This window comes from Phaethon lepturus, unplaced genomic scaffold (genome assembly GCF_000687285.1).
Source record: "Phaethon lepturus isolate BGI_N335 unplaced genomic scaffold, ASM68728v1 scaffold1183, whole genome shotgun sequence".
Lineage (NCBI taxonomy): Eukaryota > Metazoa > Chordata > Aves > Phaethontiformes > Phaethontidae > Phaethon > Phaethon lepturus.
Window position 1 is genome coordinate 44690 of NW_010526726.1, and position 25012 is coordinate 69701.

Sequence of the window (25012 nt, forward strand, 5' to 3'; positions counted from 1 at the left end):
CCTCCCAGTTTTCCCCCCCCCCCTTTTTTTTTTTTTTTTTTTTTTAGATAATTGTTGTGAGGTTTCGGTAGTTACTGTACCCATGGGTTATACAATAACTGTATCAAAATAGTTCAGTGTAGGAAATCAGATTTGTACAGCATCTTTCCCTTTTCAAAACAATTTAAAACTAAAAGATCGTAGTTTGTATTTATCTCCCAGACTAACAAATTTAAAAGTTCCAAAATTTATGAATTTGTAGCTATTTACCTTGAAAAATATCTTTCTACCTTACCATTTACAATGAATCTTCTGGAACTCTGAATTATTCCTTTGTTAAAAATGTATTTTTCTCTGCCTTACCTGTTATTTATGTACATTCATCCAATTGCATTTCTTTTGTTAAGTGAAACAGGACTGAAAACTGCAGAGTTAGTGTGATTTAAAGATATAACTCTAACACTTATAGAATTGTTTAAAAAAAAAAAACAAACCATTAAGTCAAAATCCTACACTGGGCTGTGACAGTTCACATGTATAGCTAATATTGGGAAAAGAATTTGGTATTTTAAGAAGAAAAATGCACCAGTGAGGCATCTCATGTTTAAGTGGCCCTCGAAAACCTCTTCTTATAGGCTGAGTAGCTCGAACAGGTAAAAAAATTGGGCCATGTTGACTTACAAGAAAAATAACAGAGGGCTGACGATAGGGTGGGATAGAAGTCATTTTATGCAATCATGGCTTAGCTCAGTAGCTATATAAACCCTCTTGGCTGTGTGAGAGAACTGAGTAACTTCAGGTAATTCATCCAAGCTGAAAACAGTTATTGTCATCTTTTTTTTAATGATTTACTTCCGTGTAGCTTCATTAACTCCTTGTGACTTACATATCAAATATATCATTAACAAAACAAAAGCCCAGTCACTGAACAGGAGTAGAGCAAGGAAGGTCTTATGAACTCACTATAGTGTTTTGGATGCCTCCTCCACCCGTCCAGATCTCTCTTGGAACAAAATTTACAGTGAATGTTTTGAAAAATCCAAGTTTTTGTAAAGGAAAAAGTTGATTGTATGAACGGATAGAAACATGAATGCACAAGAAAAGCAAGATGATGGGAGTGAGTACTGGGAAATAGTTGCATTTACGGAATAAACATTAGCTGCATAACAAAGAAAAATATTTGAGGTTGAGTAAACAGATCATCACAAATGTTAAAATGATCAAGAACTCATTTCTCTCTTGCCCAGGCAAATGCAGCTTGTTCAGCACAAACCTAAAATGCCCCCTTCTTTCTTTTTTGTTTAGTTCTTGGGTTTCAGGTCTGATTTTCAAGGTCAATTGCTGTATTTTCAGACATAACAATCTGAAACATATATAACATACATAGAACATGTTTGATAACATGAAACATCTATAACAAACATATACATCTAATACACTGAAGCAGAATTTGCAGGGGATCTCCTGATTTATATGGATAGACAAAGTACGTTCTTATTTAAAAAAACCCCAGAACTAAATACTGAAAATTTTTATGTATTCACTACATTTTTAATGAAGACTCCATCTTCCCCCACAAAAGGCCATGAGTGAGAGAACCTTTCTAATTTTTCCCTGGAGAAATTTTACCATAAGCTTTCATATTTAGGTAAGGCTTAGGATATATTAGAAGAGGTATTGATGCTTTTATTTCTCTTTTGCCTCTACTAAATCTTAGTAGATTTATTCATTAAACTAATAGTGACATACCATAGCTCCTACTGTCCTCATTCCTGCATACTGTTCTCTGCTTAGATCTTGTGCATCCATTTTTGCTCTTCCTTGCCAGAGTCTTGTTTGGTTGGGCTTCTCTGGTTTCATTCTTTCTCGCCTTTCCCTGGAAAAGCTCAGACGTGTTGTGTTGAGCTAAGAAATCCCTAATTCAGTTTTCTAGCATATTGCTGCTGTTTTCTGCTTTTAGTGCTTACTTTTACTGCTTCTCACTGCATTTTTAGAGTTAAAATTGACTGATGGAAAGCATTGACCCTGGAGAAGAGCCATACTAAGCAAGGGGAAGTGTTGATTTACAGGGGGAGCAGATGCAGTTCTTAACATAGGGAGCCAGGATTCTATCATCATATAACCAAATAAGTAAACTGAAATCAGGTTGATGTACAAGGCATGCTAAAATGCAAGTCAAAATGTACTTTTTAAGATTCTCTCTATCTCAGTTGATTTGTTTCCAGAGAAAGTGACGTGAGTAGGTAAGCTTTACTATTCTAATGGTCAAATTAAAAAGATAAGGTATGTATTTGCAAACTCATGGTTGTATGAATAATTTGAAGAGATAGTTCTGGAATTTATATTTGAATGTGGTGACATCTCTGCATAAGTAATAATTTCACCACCAGTTGAAAATTAAAATCTTGTGTCTGGGAAAGATCCAGGATAAAGCCTGTAATCAAGGCAGCTTCCTCCCAAGCTCGTTCCGAGAATCTTTTCTTATGTGATCTTAGGCCCGGTGCTGGATCCCTGAACCAAGGTACATTTGCATTTAGATATCTGCTCTTAAAATTTCATTATGTAATGAATTGTTACGTTGTTCTATCCTACTACTTTCTTGAAAATTGTCATTTTATGATGGGAAATCATGCAAGAAATATGATTTCTACTCCTGAAATAATTATATCGTTCAATCATTTTTGGAGAAAAAGGTGACTGTAATAGGACCGGCTCCTGGAACTCTGTCGGTATACCCAGAAAGAAACAAATGCAGAAGGCCTTGCTATTAAATTGGTGCCTGAGCTCCTTGGCAATGATACATATTCTCAAGTTTTCCCATTTATATTTGAAGCTGTCCCTATTTCTGGGTTAGTGCTTAACCTGATTGTGCGCTAAACAAGCTGGATTGGTGTGTGCAAACACAATATGTACAGATTAGATAATTTTGATGTACATCTAGTTATGCAACTAAGAATACACCCAAGTGTCACCTCTGTACATGCATTTGTCCTGTTTGCACAGAATTTACCATCTGCATCTCATTGAAAAATCACTAGCACTTGTGAATTACTAAAACTATCTAGGTCAAGATGATTTCTTTTACTTTAATTTCATTCATTTTTTTCACATATTTTAATATCTGTTCTTCAGCTTCAACACTGGCATAGCTGCGGCTTTAAATCATTGCCTCAGCCACTTCTGTGTGCCAATGTAAGTTATTTTCCTCCTTAAACCATGCTGTTCTAATTGCATTTTTTTGGTAGAAAGCTCTTGGTGGCAGTAGCAGCTGAAGCATCTCTTAAAGCACCAGATATGTTACATCTAAAAGTGATTTTATGCTTTTTTTCTTAGAGATAAGGGATGTTCTAAATATGTTCTCTTGAATATAAGATGATTCTGTTTTCAGCTGTATCTCAAATGTGAATATAAAGCATCACTCATGCATGCTAGGGTGTATAGATGTGCCCATAAACTCAGCTGGGTTTGAACAAAAGACTAAGGCGTGAAGGTACTTTCTTCACTTGCAGATTAGTCAAGAAAATGCATGGAGGTATGATTAATGCTATGACATTCTAAAAGCTGAATTTAAATTGTGCATGTCCTGTGCTTAATGCAAAGATGACTCGAGTTATGAATCTACTTCTAGAGATGTTTTTGTCACAGATCAGTTTTCACAAGAGACTATTGAGGGTTGCAGGCCCCATTGAGATTTCATGTTGTTTTCTCCAACCTCGCCGAGCCTTGTCATACTACAGAAGTTCTGAGACCTTTCTACTGCAAAAATCAGTATTTGTGTTTAATTCCAAAGGCTTTTTAAGTCTTGGAAAATCAGCCATCATCGACTTAGATCTTGAAATCAATAAATGGGCGATGGCTGACTAGATTTATAGCTGAATGTTTGAAACTAAAATAAACCGTAGGAGGAAAACGTGAATCTGTTCTCAAAGCACTGTCACATTCTGTCTAGAAACAGTTTCAGAATTAATTCCCACTCTTCTGAAGTTAGAATTGTTGAAAATGCTTAATATTATCAGTGAAGAAGACATTATTAACTGGGGATCTTTTATATGATTTGTAGAGAAAATCAGGAGCTTTTTGCTTGTTTCCAATATGAAGAATAGAAACATAAGTACTCTATCCATGTTTCTTCATTTGTGAAAACTAACTTCATTGCCTATTGAAGAGAAGAATGGAAATGATTACCGGAAAAGGACAAGTGCTGTAAAAATAGAAATTGGACTTCTTTATTTAAAAAAAAAAAAAAGTTGGTATGCCAACTGATCACAAAGTAAATGTTAGTAAATCTACTTTTAATACTTAACAGTAAGTTGCAGATAGTGGAAAGCTCTTGCAGGTTCTTTTGAAAAAATAAATTGTGTTTTATGTTTTCCTTTGAAGGGTCCAGATCACCAGACAATCTTATTTAACCACGGAGCTGTTCAGAATATCGCACATCTGTTAGTCTCCACCTCCTACAAAGTAAGACATGAAAATTATTTGGTGTTTTACATATATTTATGAAGGTGATCCAAATGAAGATTATAAAAACTCTGTCTATGTATATGAACTAAAACAGTAAACAGGTATAATGTATATTTCTAGAATAACAGTTGTTCACTTGTCATATGGATTTCTGCCGAAACAAGACCTATTGTTTGAGTGCTCTGTAAAGTTAAAACACTGTTAATTAAAACAGAGCTGGTTTTCATTGAGCCAAAGGAGAACAGTCACTTGGCAACCCAATAAAAACCGTCTAATTTACTGAACAGCAAATGAGAGAAACAGACTAAGACTAAGAGGAGCAAATATGAGCTGTCCCAAACAAAAGTCATACCTGTGAAAACATGGATGTGGAATATATGGAGGCCACCGGCTACCTGTGTTTTGTGCTCACTGAATCTCCTGAGTCTCAGCTTCATCCTCTGTTATGTTTTGGAAGTCCATCCTGGACCATCTGAAAGTAGCACCTCTGGGGTGCATCATACTCTACCTATAACTTGGTGGCAAGGAGGGTCAACTAGCTCTTTCCAGTCTAAGGCCAAAATTTCAAATCCTGAGCAGAGCATAGCCTTAAGAGTCTGCTGTAGATTAGTTAAAAAAGCATAGAACGCTTTCTGGGGCCGCTCTGTGTAGCTTGTTTTTTTGAGGGCTAACAGATGTCTGCTATGCAAATGATTTTTAAATCTGTCTACAATCTCTAAGCAGTTGAACTTTCGTGGACTTTGTTATGAAGATATCATTTTATTCCCCCTCTCCAGAGTAAGAATGTCATCATTCTGAAAATATGAAACATTTCAGAGTATCCCAATTTCTCTTATTTTTATTACAATATCTAATACAAAATACCTAATATGTTATCATGCCATTTTTATTTTATTGAAAGTAGGCTGTTCACTAGTTGATTAAGACTAGATGAGAGAATTGTGCTTGTCTGTTTTGATCTCCTGCCTAATGCAGAACATTCTTGATAATTAAAGTATCTTTCAGCAGGAAAAATTTAAATGAGAATTTCAAGTGAAGGGAAATTTGGTGCTCTGTTCCAGGGGCTTGTTAATCTCCTCTGTGGTGCTTTTTGTTTGGTTTGGGTTTGTTCTTTTTTTTTTTTTAATAAATCCAGTCAGAAGTATGCAGTGTTCAATATTCTGTAATTGAGACTGATAAACTTCTCTTATCTGTCTTTCTCTACTAATTAGTTTTCACCATGATCAGGCAACATTTTGGTCTTTCTCCCTTTAGCCGACCTTTTTTACCCTGTATCTTATGGTGAATTTTCAAAGCTGTGTTTGGCTTAGAACTTTTCCTAATGGCTTTTAACCTTCCCTAATTTTTTCAAAGAGCTCCTTTAAAATAAAGACATTGGAGAAAGGCAAAGTTTTTGAATTGCATTTTCACCAATAAGTTACATGTAGCATTGCATTAAAATATATGTATTTAGTCTTACCTTACTGGAGGGATGTATAAAGTATTCTCTACTTGTTGAGTAGCTTGATCAGGCCTTTAAATTGCAGGTGTACATACTGAACCCCTTTTTATTGCCCTTCATACACTTCCCTGTGTTGATACTCCTGGACTAAACAGCTTCATTGTGCTCTTAGCTGCTTTCTTAGTGTTCTGCAGTAATTAGACATTCTCAGACTTCTAATGTAACTGATAGGTTTTTGTAGAATACAAGCGATCTCATTCTCATGCTTCTCTACTCAGTTTCTGACTATTCAGCCAAATAAGAACTTAACAGGAAAAGACAGCATTTAAAAACTTTGCCTGTTTTTCAGTATTTATAGTAAAGGCCAGCAAGGTATCTCAGATGATTTAGGCAATAGGACCACATCAATAAACAGCAGAAACCCTCAAAATGGGATTTCAGTCCCCATGAGAAGAATTTGTCTAGGTCTGCCAAGAGAATTGCCCATTATTTTTCAATAAAGTCTTTTCCTTTAGTTTTGAGATTGTCCTATAGCCAGATGATTCTACGAGTGTCTTTCCCATGTGTTATATCATTACAGGTGTGCATTTCACCACTGGTGAGATACCTAATGCCAAGGGACTACAGCTTTTACGGCAGCATTACAAATAATGGTTTCAAGACTGTATTTGCATATTCTTCCAAATGATTGTGTTCCCCATTTCTTGTGTAACTACTGCAGTAATTGTCCTTAAGTGGACATTACTAGCAAAGAAACTAGCCATTGTAGTAATTTTTATATCTTTAATAGAGCAATATTATATAAAATCGTTAACTTCCAGCTAGACTTCAGTTGTTCTCATTATAGAACCTTTACCCACTTGCCCCTGACTTCCTTCTGCCAAGAATACAGCTCCTGAGCTGCAGGTTTGACTTTCTTCAGTGCTTTTTTGATACACAATCTCTGCTTCCTGCTGCTTTGAAGTATACACTGTATTCATTACATTGTTGGAAAAGTAAATGGAACAAAAGTATCTGGCATTTGTTCTGAAGCCAGGTAGTCTGCTCTCCATTCCTCCTGACTGACACTTCATTACTGCTGATGAGAAGAGATCTTGCCAAGACTGTGATTAGATATTATAAGATCAGTGCACAAAAGTGTGATTGTCTTTGCTGTTGTTGTTTACCCTCAGGCCTCCATGTTTCTAAGACTTTTTGTCGAGGAGGGTGGGTTGGGCCTAAACCTAACTTGCAGTAAGTGATTTCTGCAGTGATGGGATTCTTTAGGTCAAAAATCTTACTCCTTTTGCTTTATTTTCACACTAAGAATGTGGCAACAGAAACGTGGAAAGACATGGACACAGTTTAAATATGTGCAGCTGTAGAAGGTGAAGTCGAAGACTAATATCTGAACTAAATCAGATTTTTATCTGGGAAGATGATAATGGTTGGTCTTCGCTGTGTCAAAAAAGAGGTTATGAAGACTTCATAGCCTGGCATGACTAGGCAACCATGAAATACTATTTGGTTGAACTGAGAGATGGTTTTGGACTGGAGGAGGAAGGTTCAGCATGAAAAAATTTGTAAAGCCTTTTTGTACAGATGATACCTGAGGCTGTGTAATGGCAGTAAAACTTATGGGTTTTATATTTGTTTTAAGATTAGTTTAGAATCACTTCAGCTGGGTAGTTCTCTTTAGACATTTTATTAAACTTGCCTTTAAAGGCTTCTGGTGTATAAGTCTCAACAACATGCGTTTCTGATTCTCTTACGTACTTACGTGTCCTGGAATTCTTTCCAAAGTACTACTATATAGTGTGTGTGTGTGTGTGTGTATAGTGTGTGTATATACACACTATACTTCCATTCTTTTGGAACATTGTTGTTTGCATGTCTGTGAGGCATCACAAATAAGACCAGTGTTTCTGACTGGTTCCCAAGTTTTATCCTTGCTTGTCTTTTTCACAAATAGTTCACGACATAGAAGGATAATTCCAACAGGAAGATCACAGGAGTCAAGGTGCGAGTTAGATGTTTCCATCTGCCCATTATTTATCATCTTCATTTCTTATTGATGATACAGAATGATTTTCTACAAGCCTATACAGCAGTATAGACCAACTTTGCTTTTAAGTTTGCATTTACATCTATGCTTCATCTATGTTATGTTTCTATACAGGTTCGAATGCAAGCATTGAAATGCTTCTCAGTTCTAGCCTTTGAAAACCCCCAGGTATCAATGACTCTTGTAAATGGTAAGTATAATGCTGCTGTTGGCTTATTTGACACTCATTTTATTGACTGTCTGAATTAGAATTACTTGGAGTTCTCTTTCATTGCTTGCAGTGTCGGTTGATGGAGAATTGTTACCGCAAATTTTCGTGAAGATGTTACAAAGGGACAAGCCTATTGAAATGCAGCTCACATCAGCCAAATGGTAATTTTCTTCAGGAATTGGAATGAAATAGTATGCAATTTAATGCTTACTTTGTTCCTTTTGTTCTTGTTGCAAAATAATATGTGATCTAAAATCTTTGGGATAATTATAGATGTTATTTGCATTATCTAAATCCTTGAAGAAGTGGTTCTCCCCTAGTAATCTTACAGTGTAACTTCCACTCTTTGCTGTACTTCAACAGGAAAAAATGTTGCTGGGCAGCAGTTCTGTCAGGAACTTGCATTGAGATGTGGATTTTCATAAGCTGAACTGCAGCTTTCACAAGTAGCTTGAATTTTAGGATAAGTTTTACTTTGAATAGGCTATAGTCAATTGTATGTCCTTACAGAATATAATACTGAAATATCAGCATGTAATATGAGTTTATGTTCTCGTTGCACTGCTGTTCAGAGGACTCACTCAGGTGACTGGGGCTTAGTGCATTGAGTATGCATTACTGTGATGAGACACAGTAATGAGCTAGTCCTTCTTCCCAACTGTTTTAATTAAAATAGATCGTTCTTTAAGCTTAATGTGTTCATACAGCAGGATTAATGTTGTTAATTAATTTTATAGTTCAAATCAATCTTTCCGTTCTGGTATGGGCACATGTGTCTTCTGTGTGTTCATAATTACTTTCTACCCTGTGACAAAATGAGACCAAGTTCTGTATTGGTAACATTAGGGTTATTTGGTTTGTAAGCTCCGTGAAAGACCCTTTTCCTTTTGTGGTGTTGATGGTAATGGAATAAATTATGTCGGGGGTTAAAGAGATGAAATTACCCATCACTATAAACTACTAAAATCAAATGTAACCCAAGAGTTTGGACATTGGTGTATTGTTTGATTATTCTTTTAGATTTTGATGGCTTGTTTTTGACCTGGATCGGTGAGTTCTCTGATTCGGTTTACCAAACAATTTCCTTGACATTTGATGGTGCAAGGTCTCAAGTTTCTGTGTAAGAAACAAGTGGGATAGGTAGGATGGCCTCTTTTGTAATGTTGCCGGGTAATGATGACTTGACCCATTCATGAAAGCAGTTACAAAGACATGTATGTGTGGGGTTGTCTTAAGAAGGTAATCTCACTCCACGTGTGAGGTCGGCCTGGGGACCTCCCACACTTCCTTCCAACCACAACTGGGCTATGCAATCAGGTTTTACTGGTTTTGTTAGGCAGCTCTTAGTGAAGAAGGCAAGTTGAATTAACTGCATTATAGCAGTCTCAGTTCTGATGGATTTATGTGTTTCTTTGAGAATTCAGAGCATACATAGAGAATTAAGTATTAGAAGGTTGGTTTGGTTGGGCTTTTTTTACTGATCTCAAGATATAAGGCAGTTGATAAGTCATGAAGGCAGGCTGGAGTTAAAAGTTGTTCCGGCTCTGGACAGTCTCCTTGTTCTGGGATGAATGTTCCCAGGTCTGTTGGTGTTCTTTACTGATCTGCTTCAAAGTGGAAGGAGTTGGGTAGACAATCACATCTTTTGCTGTTGCTTTGCAGTACTTTGGCTCAAGTGGACCTTTGAAAGCATGGAAGAAAATGATGCGGTGAAAAGCAAAAAAGAAAATTTCAGGAAAATGGAAGACAAAACAGTATCTTGAGTTTCAGACTGGGTTTCTAATTAGTCCATGGCCAGTCATCCTTCTTACTAGAGCACTCGAGGCCTCAGTTTCACAACAGTCATCAAGGCTCACAAAGACTTACTGGCTTTTCTTCTATAAGTTCACTCCCTACTTGATTCCCTCCAAGTCAGACTATCTCTCCTTTCTTTTTTTTCTAATCGAAGTACTAGGTGAAATTGTCACTTGTCTTCTTTCCGCTTCTAAATTAGACTTCACTCCTGCCTTGCCAGCTTTGGTCAAAATCTGCAGTTTCTCGCTGGTTTATTAGTAGAGCCTTTGTAATGTGGGTGTAGAAGGCTTTTTTTTGTGCATTTGTGAAGACTTCGGTTAAATTTCTACTTGAATCCAGACTGGCATACAGGGCTATCTTAAGAAGTTGCCTTTGCTTTTCAACAATCGAAGCAGACCCAGAAGACCTGAGTTAATACCTCTTGATTGAAATGGAGTAAGGATCCTTCACTTGAGCAGCACTGTTGGCACAGAGGGAAGAGCAGTAAGCCTTCTGGGAGAGTGATCTGCAGCTACAAGTGGAGCAGTAACCTTCTCTCCTAAAATTACTGGAATTGCTTCCAGCTAAGCTAAGCCTATTTTACCTGAAGTAAAAATACTTTAACTTATTTAATGTTTGATGTAGAACTACTTTGGCAAATAGGGTCTAGCTGGACTAAACGGCAACTTCAAGATGAGTGCTTTCCTCCTGATTGTTCAAGTGTGAAAATGATTATTTTGTGATGTCAGCTGCAAGGCTTGGACAGTAAAAGTTTATAAAATGATCTCTATGCAAACAGTCAAGTCTTAGCTTTTCACTTCTGAGAAATAATATAAAGACAGGCATCTCTTCATGAGATTTTTAGCTATGTCTGTCACTAGTAGGTGTTTGGAACAGGATCAGTGATGTTACCTTTTTAAGAGGTGAAAGAACTTTCTTTAAGGCACTTGGAAGGAGCTCAGGAATGCAGTGAAACATGATATGGTTACAGTATGTTAGCATATTACTGCTCCTTAGCTGAGCAATTATAATTGACCCTACGTACACTTTTAACCTGCCCAACTGAGAGTCAAAACATGTTAGTTTTAAGTCACTTTTACTGAAATTCAGTTGTTTTTTTTAAGTTCAACTGTGGCGTGATAAAAGCCAGTTAAATGGCTTAGGTAAAAATCTAAAACAAAAGATACTTGAGTGTTCCTGCACGGAATGCAGAGCAGTTACCTTCCAGCTTCATTCCGCTTCCTTGTAGCAAACCAAGTTAAAAGTATAAACCACTTAAATGTAAACAACTTTTATTGGTGTGTGAACTAGTTTGCATTTCCAGGGCTTGGAGCACATGTACAGGTAGATTAACAAAGCAATTTTATGCATTTGTCTGATGTTGTGTGTCCACATTGTAGTTTGAGACCTTGGAGCTGTCACATCCACTAAGTTGTTGTCTAATAAAGAACAAATGCAAGTTTCGTTCAGTGTCAGAGGCTTAATTGGGTTGATCATTAGCAAGGATGTGCTTATTCCAGCAGTGTTAAAGACGTGCCTGTGGACAAACATCACAACAATACCGCATCTCTCCTCGTCTAATGCAAAGCTTGAATGCTTTCTGACTGAGCTGTCAAACTACCAAACCTCTATTGATTCTCTCCTGATTGTTTTAAGTGCTTGCCTGTGCTGTTGGCACCAAAGGAAAGGTCTATGTATATTGCTCCTTTATCTTAATGAAAGCAGTTGATTTGGGGATTTTTGTTGGTAGAAGAGGTTTGTGGATCAATCAAGCTTGATAGTTAGACCTTTTTTGGCCAGTGTGTGGTGTGTGTATTGATCGGTGCTCCAGCAAGGTGTCCTGTACTAGACATCTGCTTAAAAGTGTGTCTGTAGTAGTTTTGTTCATGTGCCCAAGTCTAGTAAGCACAAATGTATTGAAATCAATGGTAGAACAAAAGGGAGCATTTCATGAATACAGTTGGTTGTTCTGCAACATCTTACTTAAGTGCATAAAAAATGACAATAGGTGAATGTGTTTTTTATTATGTTGTTACAGCCTTACTTCCATGTGCAGAGCTGGAGCAATACGGACGGATGATTCTTGCATCGTTCTTAAGGTGAGCTAGTTAAATGGTTTTCTGTATAACATGTTTTCTCATGTAGGGCTATCTTGGTTCTACTAGTCTTGTATAAAACACAGCACAAAATCAGTGATACTGAAGATTTCAAAGCACCAAGTTTTCCTAATGCTTTTTTTTTTTCCCAGTTAAAAAAAGGAGTGCCTTAATTTCCATTGGTGTCTTCAAGCATTTATAGTGATATGGCTTTTTAAAGAAGTTTTAAATACAGAATCATACTAAAAGATCCAGGAATAAATATCCCAGAGTTTTGACACACATCCATTTGAGGTTTATCATCATTTCAGTAACCATTTGTAATTAACATGGAAACAACATTACTGCCTTGGTCTCTGTATATGAACAAAGCACTGGTTTGTCCTTCAGTAGCTTATTTCACAAGACTAGTCAGAATACTTGCACAATCTATACATGGAATCTGTCGTGATCAGATGATTTCTGAGGTTTTACTATGCGTCATACTTTGCCTAGGGAAATTTGTTAGTAAAAAAAATAAGAAACTGTCATGCTGAAATACTGGATTTGACTTTTATACTGCATGTGACTTTATAAGAAAATTCAGTAAAGGAAACTTTACGTACCATAGGAATGTAATCTCTTTCTTAATAGTCACACTTCTATAGCTAGTAAAAAAAAAAAAAAGGCGGTTGATGAGCAAATATATCAGCCAGAGATCAGATAATACTAACATGACTTGTTTCTCCATGAGATGCTGAAGTATTACTGTAATGCTGCAATAAGAAAACATGTTTGCATTCTTTGACACTTACTGTAGCAGTCTGGCAGACTCCAAAGCTTTTAGTGTGTTTTTAGTGTCCTTCATTCCAGAGAATAACATATAGTTCAGACTTAAGGAAATGCAGCTTAAATGCCTGAAAAAACCCCACTTTTTCCTCATACGTGCCCCTGTACTGAGATTGAGGAGACGACATGTTCTTGGAATGAGTCTAGAAAGTGAAGGATCTAATCAGCAAAGCAGTCATTGTCAGGATTTGGTGGTGTGTGATCTTAGACTCAGTAACCTTTTACAGTTCTTTGGTCTTTGGCGGTGAAGGCTCCTTTGTAGTGTTCAGATCTTCTCATGAACAGACAACCAAGTGTATGCGTGACCGTAGCGTGTGCTGCGAGTCCATGGCACTGCAGGTAGCTGTGTGTCCTGCTTAAAGCAACAAACACTTCTCGCCACTAAAGGTTACTGATTAGTATTTTCTGGCTGTGGTCTGGTGCAAACCCTTGCTTGGCTCCTGCAAGCTTACGTTTTAAACTGGAGAACTGTCACCAGTGTCAAGAACTGTCATTCCAGGTAGACAGATGAAAAATCCATGTGTTGGCTGAGTCAAAGGCCCATCCCTCCTGTCTTTTTATGCAAGACAGTCCACAATGCAGTTCGCTCCTCTGTGATGGTGTTGATAGTGGCATCTGTTCTGCCCAGGCATATGGTCTTACAGCAAGTGAGGAAGCCAAGCTGCATCCTTCTCTGTCATTCTGCTGCTTAGCTTTTTTTTTTTTTTCTCCAAACGGGCACTCCAATTCCCTGATCTTTTTTTCCTCCCTACGTCATCTGCAAACTGAGGGCTCCATGCTCCAAACCTATGTCACTCCTGCAAACTTCATTCTTCTTTCAAAAATTTCTTCCCTTCGGAAAGCCACTGCTGTCTACTTCACTCCAGGCTATGTTCTGGTCAGGATGTGTGGGTTCCACAACTGTTCTGCTCTGGGGAGAAAAACTGGGGGACTACTGCTCTAAGGCAAAGGCAGGTTATTGCTGATAGCTGGCTGCTAACTCTGCCACGTGAGCCAAATGGATAACTGCAGTCCTTTCAAACCCTTATGAACTGATTTGCTTGCCAGCCTACAGCAATAGGAGCACATTCTTTCTCGTGAAAGCCGGTTCTGCGCAAATGTTGTAAACTTTGGACTAAAATTTGTTGTAATACTTGAGAGTAGACAAAAAAGTGAGGACAGATGGAAGGCACAGAACCTTGCCCTCTTGTTCAAACAACTCATGTGATTTCTTCTTTTCTTCTGGGGTCGCTCCAGGAGCTCATAGTTTTAAGATAACACACTGTCTCAGTCTGTGGTAAATGCAGTCACAAACTATTTGACCTCTGGTGAACTAAAACAAAGCAATGCCCCCTTCAGTGTTCAGGAACTATTGAAGTTTGACCCTTTGCTATCAAACTTTATTCATTTGGAGGATAGTCAGGATGTGTGTTTCTGAAACGGTTTTGATTTATTTTCATTGCCCAGATTGAGTAGTGGCCTGGCCTGTAACATGCGAAAAAATAAAATCAGTTGGTGTGGGGAGAAGACTGAGGAGGCTGATAAATAATGGATTTGCTTGGAAAGGAAATTATTTCTCTGGAGTCCTAGTAATGAAAGTGACCATTTGTCCAGATAACCCTGGCGCATCCCAGCGACACCACGTGAATTAAGTATTCCATCTTTACAGTCCATTTTCAGGCTTTTCTGCTGGCCAGGAAAGGTCAGGTATGCTCTGTGGCTTTTCATCTTACACCTGTAATACAGTTCCCTACTCTGCATTAATTACATTGTAGTGACCCATAGGTCTAATGGAACAGTTAAAATGTGTCCTTTGGAATTCTTGATTTTGTTTAATGTTAAACAGGTGGAATTGTTAAAACTTAAAGTATGAGATACGTGTTTCTTGGGTGCTTGCAGCCAGTGACTTAGCAACGTCTAGCCCTTCAATTCTAAGAAATAGCTCATTTCAGGCCATTTGACCTTGGAAAGAACTGAGAAGTACAATGTCTTTGTGGTTTAGGCATGGAATTCCACTTCTGTTCTTTCTTAGTCAACTTGAATGTCATTTTTTGAGATCTTACGTTCAGCTTTCATGATTTTACTTATGCCAGACTCAGTTTTTAATTTACATTATGCCAGCTTGGTAATCGAAACTGGTGATATTTAATCATTATAGCACAGTTCTGAATTCTACAGATTAAAGAGTCTAGTAATAATTAAACACCTGAAGGCTTTAAAGCAAACTTTGAACAAACTTGCAGAGGTCCTAGAAATGTCACTTTTGGAATGAGGTGATTTCTGAGGGATATTTAAAGTTACCAGCCCTCAGCAGCTGTCTTCTCTTTTAAAGAGTCCTGGCTAACTTCGTAAGGAAGCAGGAGGTCATTAGGTGTGTCTGCTAATAGAACCAGTTTTTAACTGTTCAGGCTGAAAGTTTTATCTGATGTCTTAAGTAACAGATATTCAGAGAAGAGGTGCTTTGGCCCACTGGAGTGGGTGCAAGATTCACGACCTAAATAGTAATCCTTGTGGTAGCATCTACTTTTTAAATAAATATAGCCAAGTCCAGTAACTGCTTCCTTGCCTGGTGAATGGAGATCAGATATTTATCTATTTAATCATTTGAACAGTCAATGGATAAATGTTATTTCAGGTCCCCAAAAACACAACTCTGAGAAACATTTTCTACTAGCATAATTCTGTTGAATTTGGTGGAGTTACACCAGCAAAAACTTTGATATTATTCTTCATGCATTTTCACACTTCTTGTTGGTGAGGCTTGAGTGAACAGAGTCCCAACCATTGGAGAACTGGTCTTTCCAGAGTTAAGTGCTTTTCATTGAGCTTCAGGTAAAGAAGGATTTGATTGGGGTTTTTATATTTGAAGTAGAGCAGGTATGACAAAAATGTTGCCATGTGAGTGTAACCAAAAGTGGACCTGGATTCCAAGTGGGCTTCATTTGTGATTGACCAAATACAGTAGTAGGAGTAGTCCTCCCTTCCCTACTACCTGTAGCAGCCAGCATGGGCCAGGGAAGCCCTGTGATTATTTCTGACTGCATTGTCCTTAGTCAATCCCAGATTGCAAAAGGGCAGGAGGGGTCAAGTACTTCTTGAGAGCAGCTTGGGTACTTTTGGCTCTTGTGTGTAGTAAGAATAAATCTGTGCAAATATGAATTTTTGAGGGGATATTTTTTGTTGTTGGTGGTGTTTTTAGCTTTTACAAAACTTTGACCATGGTCACTTCTAAATATTGCATTGACACAAACTAATTTTAACTGCATGAGAAGTTGGTTGAAAGTAGCCTACTGTATACTTAGTAATGCCTGAACAATTTCTCTGTGTGTGGAGTCTTAAAACCACTAAAAATCCTTTTATCTGAAAAATCCTTTTATCTGAAGGTACCAATCTAAAGAACATAATTGAGAATTGCTCGAGGGTAGCTGTTTGATTTCTGTGAGCTTCTTTATGAACGTAGCTGCACTAAACAGTGATGGTTTAGTTGTTAATAATTTTTTTTTAACTTTTCAGACTCTGCCATGTTTGGTTCGAATGTGTAGTAAGGAAAGACTGCTGGAGGAGCGAGTAGAAGGAGCAGAAACGCTGGCCTATTTGATTGAAACAGATGTGGAGCTCCAGAGAATTGCCAGCATTACCGACCACCTCATTGTCATGCTTGCTGACTACTTCAAGTATCCCAGCTCAGTGAGTGCAATCACTGATATCAAGAGGGTACGTTTCCTTACCTGGTTCTGAAGCTTTGAAAATGTGCAAAAAAAAAAAAATAGTAAATGGGCTCAGGATTTTTTTATTCTATTTAAATCTTATGTCTGAGTTGCTTAATAGAAAGGTGACCAGAGGTCCAGCAGGACTTGATTCCTGATGCATATAGTCCCCAAGTCTTTGCTCACTCATTGTTTTTTCTGGAGCCTGTATTATCTAAATTAAAATTATTGTGTATATCCGGAGTCCTGTAAGAAGGATGCTGCCATTATTCTACATGAAAGATAGAGAGATGGGTTATGGGTAGTTTAATATAGCTTCACCATATGAGTTCCATTATATTTTCCAGCGTTAGCAGTGAAGTACCAGACTGAGACATCTGTCATGTTTCTCCTTTGCAGAGCAGATCAATCAACCTCAGAAGCAAGATTGCCTTTCAGTACTTCAAGGGGGCTTGTAAGAAAAATGGGGACAGACTTTTTAGCAGGGCCTGTAGCGATAAGACAAGGGGTAATGGTTTTAAACTAAAAGAGGGCAGATTTCGATCAGATATAAGGAAGTACTTTTTCACAATGAGGGTGGTGAAGCAGTGGCCCAAGTTGCCCAGAGAGGTGATAGGTGCCCCATCCCTGGAAACATCCCAGGTCAGGTTGGACAGGGCTCTGAGCAACCTGCTCTAGTTGAAGATGTCCCTGCTCACTGCAAGGGGTTGGACTACATGGCCTTGAAAGGTCCCTTCCAACCCAAACCCTTCTGTGATTCTATGTTTTTGGTATTCTGCATAGGGAAATATCCATTGCCTATTCCCTTCCCCTCTTACTGAGTCTGATTTTTAGAAAGTACACAAAAAAAAGGATTACAGAGCCTTGGTTTTTCTCTGAAACTAGCCCAAGAGGTAGACTTACTTCTCCGACTTTTATAGAATGAGATTGATTCTGCATATAGAGCTGCCTTGAATTCTATGTAAAAATGCAAATTAAATACTAAAACAAAAATTAGGTGTGGTATAAAATTGCATAAGCGGAAGGAAGTTTACCAGCTGATTGGGAAGTTACGGACATTGGCTGTAGCATCAAAAATATGGTTAGATTCCAAATGTGAGTGGGGCAATGATAAATATTATGACATTGCTTTGAGTGTTCAGAAAGTCTGTAAAAACAGTCAGCTGGGAAGCCAGGGTGCTTGCTTTGTAAAGAATGCTTTGAATTACACCTTGTAAGGTAAAAATTACATGAGTGAGGACTCTGCCAAACAGATTACTTGTCCGTTTGAAATATTTTTAACAATGAGGTAATACATTCTGCTCCAATATAGCTGCACCAGAGAGAATTACTCATACAGCTTAATTTTTGGTAGTTCTTTTATTTCAGCACTTTGCTGCTTAATACTAGTATTTTTCTGGCATTTTGTGTAGGCTTCAAATATTGCATCGTTTTGTAGAACCCTTTGGTAGAGAGTTTGGAGGACAGTCAGAATCATAGAATCACTCTCACAGGAAAGAACGTGAGGAGGTCGGACAGTCTTAATTTTCTGTTCAAAGCAGGGTCAGTGCTGAGCTTAGGTGAGATTGCTCAAGGTTTTGTCCAGTTGGCTCTTGAAAACCAATAAGAATGGAGATTGAACAACCTCTCTGAGCAATCTGTTCCAAATCTAATGGTGAATTTTTATTTCTTTCTTCTATTCACTAAGAACTTCTCTGCTTTCAGCTTGACTGTTGTCTCTCCTTCTCTTACTGTGCACTTCATAAAGAGTCTGGCTCCCTGTTCTTAGAGGTATTGGAGGGCTGCTCTAAGGTCTCCGCTCAGTCTTCTCTTCTCCTGGCTGAACGAGCCAGGGTGCACCCTATCTGCTCCTCCAGGTCTGCTTCTCCTGAAGTCAAGGCTCTGTACTCTGCTCCCTGCCTTTCTCAAGCCCCTCAGGAACTTGGAACACCACTATTTTATGATCCCTATAGCTAGTGCTCCCATTAATTATCAGGCCCCCAGGCAGTTTTTCCTCATTTGTGAGCAGGCTGTCAGTGGTGCATCACCCTAAGTGACCCCTCCAGCACCTGTGTTAACAAGTTACCTTCCAGAAACCTCGTAGACAGTTTGCACCCTGCTGTGTTGCCTTTACAGCAGAAGTCAGAAGTTAACATCCACCTTAAGACGGAGGTCCTGTGGTTTGGAGACTGGCTTTGGTTCCTGCTGTTGCTTCAGTTCTCTTGATAAAACTTCCCTTGATTCCCTCCCACTTTTTTAACTTCTCCTGGCTAGTTCCTGTAAGTTTCTGTTGAGTAAGTGAGAATAGTTTTTGCCTGAGTGTGATTTGGAAAGACTTGTAACTTCGTAAAAGTGTTTTGGCCTCAAATTGTTTAAGTTGACTTATCTGTAAGTCAGCAGGGAAATTAACCATATTCTTAACTTCAATTGTAGTATTCAGTTGGTAAATGTGGACATCAGCTAATGGACCAGCAGTTCATCTGTGTTTTGGGTTGCCCTTGGTGTGGTAGACAAAACCTCAGTGATAAGCACTAGTTTACACCAAATAACAAAATTGCACCTGTCATTTTTTTGTGTCTAAATTTGCTATCTGTGCTTCATTTAAACAGCTTGACCATGATTTGAAGCACGCCCATGAACTGCGCCAAGCTGCTTTCAAGCTCTATGCTTCCCTGGGAGCAAATGATGAAGATATCCGAAAAAAGGTGAGCCTGTGAAAAATGTTAGCAATCGGGCAAAGGTGCAGCTGAAAGGCAGCGCAAGCATTTGCACACTTCTGGCACTTTTTTTTTTTTTCATTTTGGTGTAAATAGGTTGAAACAAGAAGGCTCTCTTTCTGTTACATAAATATCAACATTTAGATTGCATTTTCTGAACAACAATTAATGTCTTGCCATAACAAAATATGAGTAGAGTGTATTTATGTAAATATTCTCGCAGTGATGAACTAGATTCTCACAATAAGTTGTCTTTCAACATGTGGTCCTTGCTACTCATAATCTGTGCAGGAATATTGTTGTGGCATATGAGTAATTTCTGAAACCTGTGTTCCAAGGGACAGAATATACCTCTGTTGTCCTGTATCCTACTATAAAACAAATGTTATTTCAAAAATAAACCCTTGAAAGTCTAATCATATTAGGAAACAAAGCCACAATTCGGTCCATGATTCTGAAGTGATCAAGGGGGCTTACACTATTAAAACAAAGCAGTTGGTGTCAAGGAGAAAAAGCTCTATTCAAACATCACAGGAAAGAGATTGGATGATTGGAGCACTCATACAGATAAAAATTTATGTGTGGAAAGTGGAGGGATATTAAACAATGAATGATTAAAAGCAGCGTTTTTTCTAAATTAAGCATGGAGTTGCTATGTCAAACGTGGCAAGTACAGGAGGCAAGAGAATTTTGTGAGTTTGCTTAATGGTTAAAGGGAAAAAAGAGAAGGAAGAAAGATATGGATAGGAAGGAGGCAGGAAAACGCAGTGTTGAAAAGATAAATAGGAAGATTTGTCAGTGGGGAACCATTCAGGATCTCCAGAATTCAAACCCATAAGCTTCTTTTTTTTTGTTATTTTTTAAATTTTTTTTTATTGCAGGATGAACTTCTTTAGTTAATAGTAAGGGTTATTCTTTTACATATCAAAGCATTGTTTTTAATAAGTGATGGGTGTGTACATGACAAAGTTGATCTATTACACAAAAGCTGTCTTTCATCTTGGTATTGACTCTCTTTTATCCTAGTCTTAAATTCTTGTGCTGACCATGTCTAAATATGGCAGATTAATTACTATGTGCTTTTTCCCAGAGAGCTCCACAACCTGTCTCTAATCTGTAGTTTGTATATATTGTGTGCACCCACACATGCTCTCTTTTGTTTTAATATGACATTACGGGTAATTCATATATATAACCCTCTCGCTCCTTGATGATTCATAAAATAATTTTGAAAGAAGTAGTAGAGCACAGAAAGTAATGTTTTTTTTCTAAATTGTATGCAAACACACAACTATTTTTCACTTAGTCTGGGAAGAGAATATGGCTTGCTGTTTTCAGCTACGATTTCATATGCAATATTTAAAAGGTTGCAGATAAAAGCAACAACCCATAAATGCTCGTATTTTATTTGTATAACATTAATTCCTCTTGCTCCAGATCATTGAAACTGAAAATATGATGGACCGTATTGTCAATGGCTTGTCTGAATCTAGTATCAAGGTGCGATTAGCTGCAGTCAGGTAGGAGGCTTTTCTGATTCATACAAATGCTTTTGTCTTGTCCAAGTGTGATGCTACGCTTGTTAGAATTTCTGCTAATTTTTCAAAAGCTAATCTGAACTCATTTCTACTGTTGGAAAGTTTATGGGAGGGAGAGGAAGTTATCCTGGACTAGTACAGTATTTTCTTTCTGTTCTTTGCAGGCTACTACTTACCAATTCCAAGATGAATCTTTGTGTAGAAGCAGTGTATATATTACATTAATGTATGTGTGAGTGTGTATGTCTCAGTGAAGGTTTTTGTTTTCCATTATAGATGTTTGCACAGTTTGTCCCGTTCTGTACAGCAGCTCAGGACAAGTTTTCAGGATCATGCTGTATGGAAACCTTTAATGAAGGTAAGTAAAGTCAAGTCTCAGCTACCTGGAGTGTTTTGCTCCATTAAAGGAAGATATGGTGTCTGTTCAATTTGCATGCCTTTCTGTAGAATCATGGTAGAAATTAACTAGAAATCAAAATTCCATGACCTTTTCGTAAAAGAATCTTAAATCAACAAAAAGTCAAGCAGTAGCAAAGATGACTGTGGTCCATGCTTGGTTTTTTGGTTGTTTTTTTTGTTTTGTTTTGTTTTTGTTTTGTTGTTTTGTTTTGAGGTTGTTTGTTTGTTTGTTTGAGTGATCAGTGAGTGAGGCTGTTAGCCCTAACATTTACATAGGGCACTAGGTGGACTATATCTCCTTTAATTTCAGGCTCAGACTAGATGGCACAGTTCAGACTTGGTCTATAAGGCCCTACAAGAGAATTTAGATCTGTGTTTTCTCCTGTAATTCTCTACCTTCTAGATCTCATCGCAGATCCTAAAACAGAAGGCAAAGAGCTCAGCAAGACCTTTAAAAAGACACATTTTAATATAATGCAATTATACACATGATTAAATGGAATCAAAGGGTGTAAGGTATATATCATGTCTCATCCTGTAATGCGACTGTCATTAAGTGCAGATACATAAACCAGTTTCTCAGTTTCAACACCTTTTCAACCTTGAAAATGGGGAACAAAGTCTGCTAGCAAGAAGCCTGAAAGCTTGGGCAGTATAGGCATCCATGAGAATCACAAAGAGAATAACCTGAAGTGAGCTTGACTCTATTCAGAAGTAAAATAGCCAGACCAGAGAAAGTGGTGTTGGCAAAAATGAACTGATAACAAGGCAGTTAATGTCAGCTGACTGTCCAAAGCTTCACTCAAGAGCCTGGAAGGAAGTAAAGGATCAGGAGATCCTTCAGTTACTTCTAGTGATATTTCAATACAAGAAAGATGCCCGTTGGGTGTACTACTCGGTGACATTTTATTCTCCGTTCTGCTTAGGTTCTAATTCTCACAAGTTATGGACTCAAGAAAACTTGACTCACTAGCTACACTACACTCTCTGGCCACCTTGTTGGCTGCAGGGCAAGAAACTCTTTCAGCCTTTTATGTTGCTTACATGAATTAGAGGCCCTAAAATATGGGCTTACTTTTTTCTACCGTTTCATGATACAAATGATGTGGAAATTATTTTCTCACAATATATACAATACACTTATTAGAAGTTAAGCATTCATCCTGGGAATTGTGTGTGTGAGTTGTGATACTTATCCATGGGTGTCTAATTCATTAATCTTATTGAGAGGTCAGGGGAGATGTGATCATGCAAGTTTTTGCTATCACTGTAGTATAATAATCCCATGATACAGGATACATGATCGTCACCTGAAGGGGCTTGGAGGGAATGGTTTGAATATTTTAAGAGTTTTTGAAAGACCAAACATGAAAACATCAAACCTTCATAAATGTTAAAAACAAAGACGACAGGATTGCTTGAAGCAGCACAACTAGCGTAAAAGGAGAGCTATGTGAAAAAAAACAAATGTAGGTGTCAGACTTCGGTATAAAAGTGGTGGCTGGCAATTGTTCATTTTGATTTGTATTAAATAAGCTGAAGTCAGAAACTTGTATGTTCATTCCAAAATGTCAAGAATTATTCTTAATAGAAAACTAAAGGTAAAATTAAATAAAGATAAATGAATTTTCAGTCTAGATTAATGACAACTACCTACGTCCTTTCTCTCTCCCCGAGCATGTATAGCCATATAAGCCATGGAAGAATAATTGCAGAGTCACAGAGTGATTTGGATTGGAAGGCACCTTAAAGTTCATCTAGTTCCAACCCCCCTGCCATGGGCAGGGACACATTCCGCGAGACCAGGTTGCTCAAAGCGACACCCAGCCTGGCCGTGAACACTTCTGGGGGTGGGGCATCCACAGCTTCTCTGGGCAACCTGCTCCAGTGCCTCACCACCCTTGTAGTGAAGAATGTCCTCCTTGGGTCTAATCTAAATTTGTCCTCTTTCAGTTTAAAGCCACGGCCCCTTGTCCTATCACTACATGCCCTTGTAAAAAGTCCCTCTCCAGCTTTCTTGTAGGCACCCCTCAGGTAGCTGGCAGGCCACAATAAGGTCTCCATGGAGCCTCTTTATGCAGCCCAGGATACTGTTGGCTTTCTGCCTAAAACTATAGGACTTGCACATATGTACTTTAGTGCAAGCTGCTGTAAATGCAGTAGTAGTTAATGTTTGCAGTTGCTAACTGCTTAGAAGCAAAAGGTGGTACAGAACCTCCCCTCCATTCCCCCTTTCTTTGCTGGAGCAGCAGTTGTATCCTTCATGCCTATTTCCTCACTGAGTTTTCTCAGAACACGCAAGGGAGATGCTCTGTTTAAGACAGACATGTATTGGTCCCAGTGGAAATCCAGGCACAGATAAGAGAGACACTAATTTGTTCCAGGCTACTTGCTTTTCTGAAAAGGTGATCATGAGGATATTTGCTGTGTTTTGCTTTGCATGAGGTACGAAAGTCTTGAGTAGCCTTCTCCTCCGCTTTCCCGTAAACCATGACACAGAGGTGTGCTGCAGGACACAGCCTTCTCTGTGTTGAGAGATTGTCTGCAGGGTTAAATTACAACTGCTAGCACATGTATGCTTTGCAGAGTCGGGGTCTGTTCCCACTGGTTTCTTTTAAATTGGACCTGAAAGTTCTCAAATCTGGCTTCTGTGAAACAACTTTGCGTTGCTTCAGCTTGTCATCACATTGAGTTGAATGAACACTGTCCGGATCTGCACTGCTAGCATCAAAGCACCTCCTAAAGTATGGAATATCAAAGTGCAGAATAACTACAGGTATTCCATTTCAAAATGATCCCTTCCTTATGCTACTAGTTAATGGTGATTCCTCCCTCTCCCCTTTGTGACTGCAGGTTTTACAGAATGCTCCAAATGAAATTCTTGTAGTAGCATCTTCCACGCTATGCAATCTTCTTCTGGAATTCTCTCCAAGCAAGGAGGTTAGTATTGATCCAGAAACAAGAAGAGGTAACGGGCAACAGTTACATTATACAGTGGTTCAATAAGCATAAAGGTATCTTAATTGGTAGCCACCACTTGTGAAGTGTTATAAAGCTGTAATGTTAGGCAGACTGTATCACTGATAGCTTGTGAATAAAAAAAAAAATCATATTTACAGTGCTGTGACGGATAAATGTGGTTGAATAGTTGAACATAGTCTCTAAAGAAAAGTAGTCATGAAACTATTATCTTAAAAATTCATAAGCAAGAAGAAAACAAACTGATAATTGGCAATATGACCCATTGTCTTAGAGAACTACTGCTGTAATCTTGAAAATGTTGGCATAGCTGACTCTAACGGTTTTTATTGTTCCTGAATGAACGATACAGGATACGTGTTCTTGAGTTCTGCAATGTCTGTACTTCATACAGATCATACATACATATCAATACTTCATAGCCCTGGAACAAATCCCCAGTGAGGACATTTATCCAGGTCTTAAATATTTCTTAACTACAGAAAACATTTGCAAGATTGTGGTTATGTGTGGGCTCCTACAGGGCACTTTGGATTACCTTGGTTTGATCAATTGATCTTGGTGGTTTTAGTCATGTCTGTGAGACAGAAAATTAGCTGAGATAACGCCAAGCACAGTTCACTGGCCCATGGGCTTTTTTGTTCATAATACAGGTCACAGTCAGCATGGTGTTTCCACTTCAAATTGGATTGAAATTCTGAATTTTCTGTTGGGACACATGGTTCATGTAAACATCATTGCCAAAAGAAAATACTGTTTCTGCAAAATGAAGGGATATTTAGAAATGTTAGATTTGAAAGCATCTATAAGCCATCTGATATTCATTTGATAGATCACCTTTTTTTTTTCTACATAGTATTTTGAAAATTGTATGTAAA

The 25012-nt window shown here is 38.1% G+C and overlaps 1 protein-coding gene across 1 annotated transcript in view; it reads left to right on the forward strand.

The window, feature by feature from the left end:
• The window catches only part of ARMC8 (armadillo repeat containing 8), a 78048-nt gene that overhangs the window by 42562 nt on the left and 10474 nt on the right, over positions 1-25012 (forward strand). The window contains exons 6-14 of the mRNA XM_010283138.1: positions 4360-4440; positions 8043-8118; positions 8210-8300; positions 11951-12011; positions 16329-16529; positions 19111-19206; positions 20656-20738; positions 21033-21114; positions 24009-24095. Of these exons, the coding sequence (XP_010281440.1) occupies positions 4360-4440; positions 8043-8118; positions 8210-8300; positions 11951-12011; positions 16329-16529; positions 19111-19206; positions 20656-20738; positions 21033-21114; positions 24009-24095 (858 nt within the window). The remainder of the gene's footprint in view (positions 1-4359; positions 4441-8042; positions 8119-8209; positions 8301-11950; positions 12012-16328; positions 16530-19110; positions 19207-20655; positions 20739-21032; positions 21115-24008; positions 24096-25012) is intronic.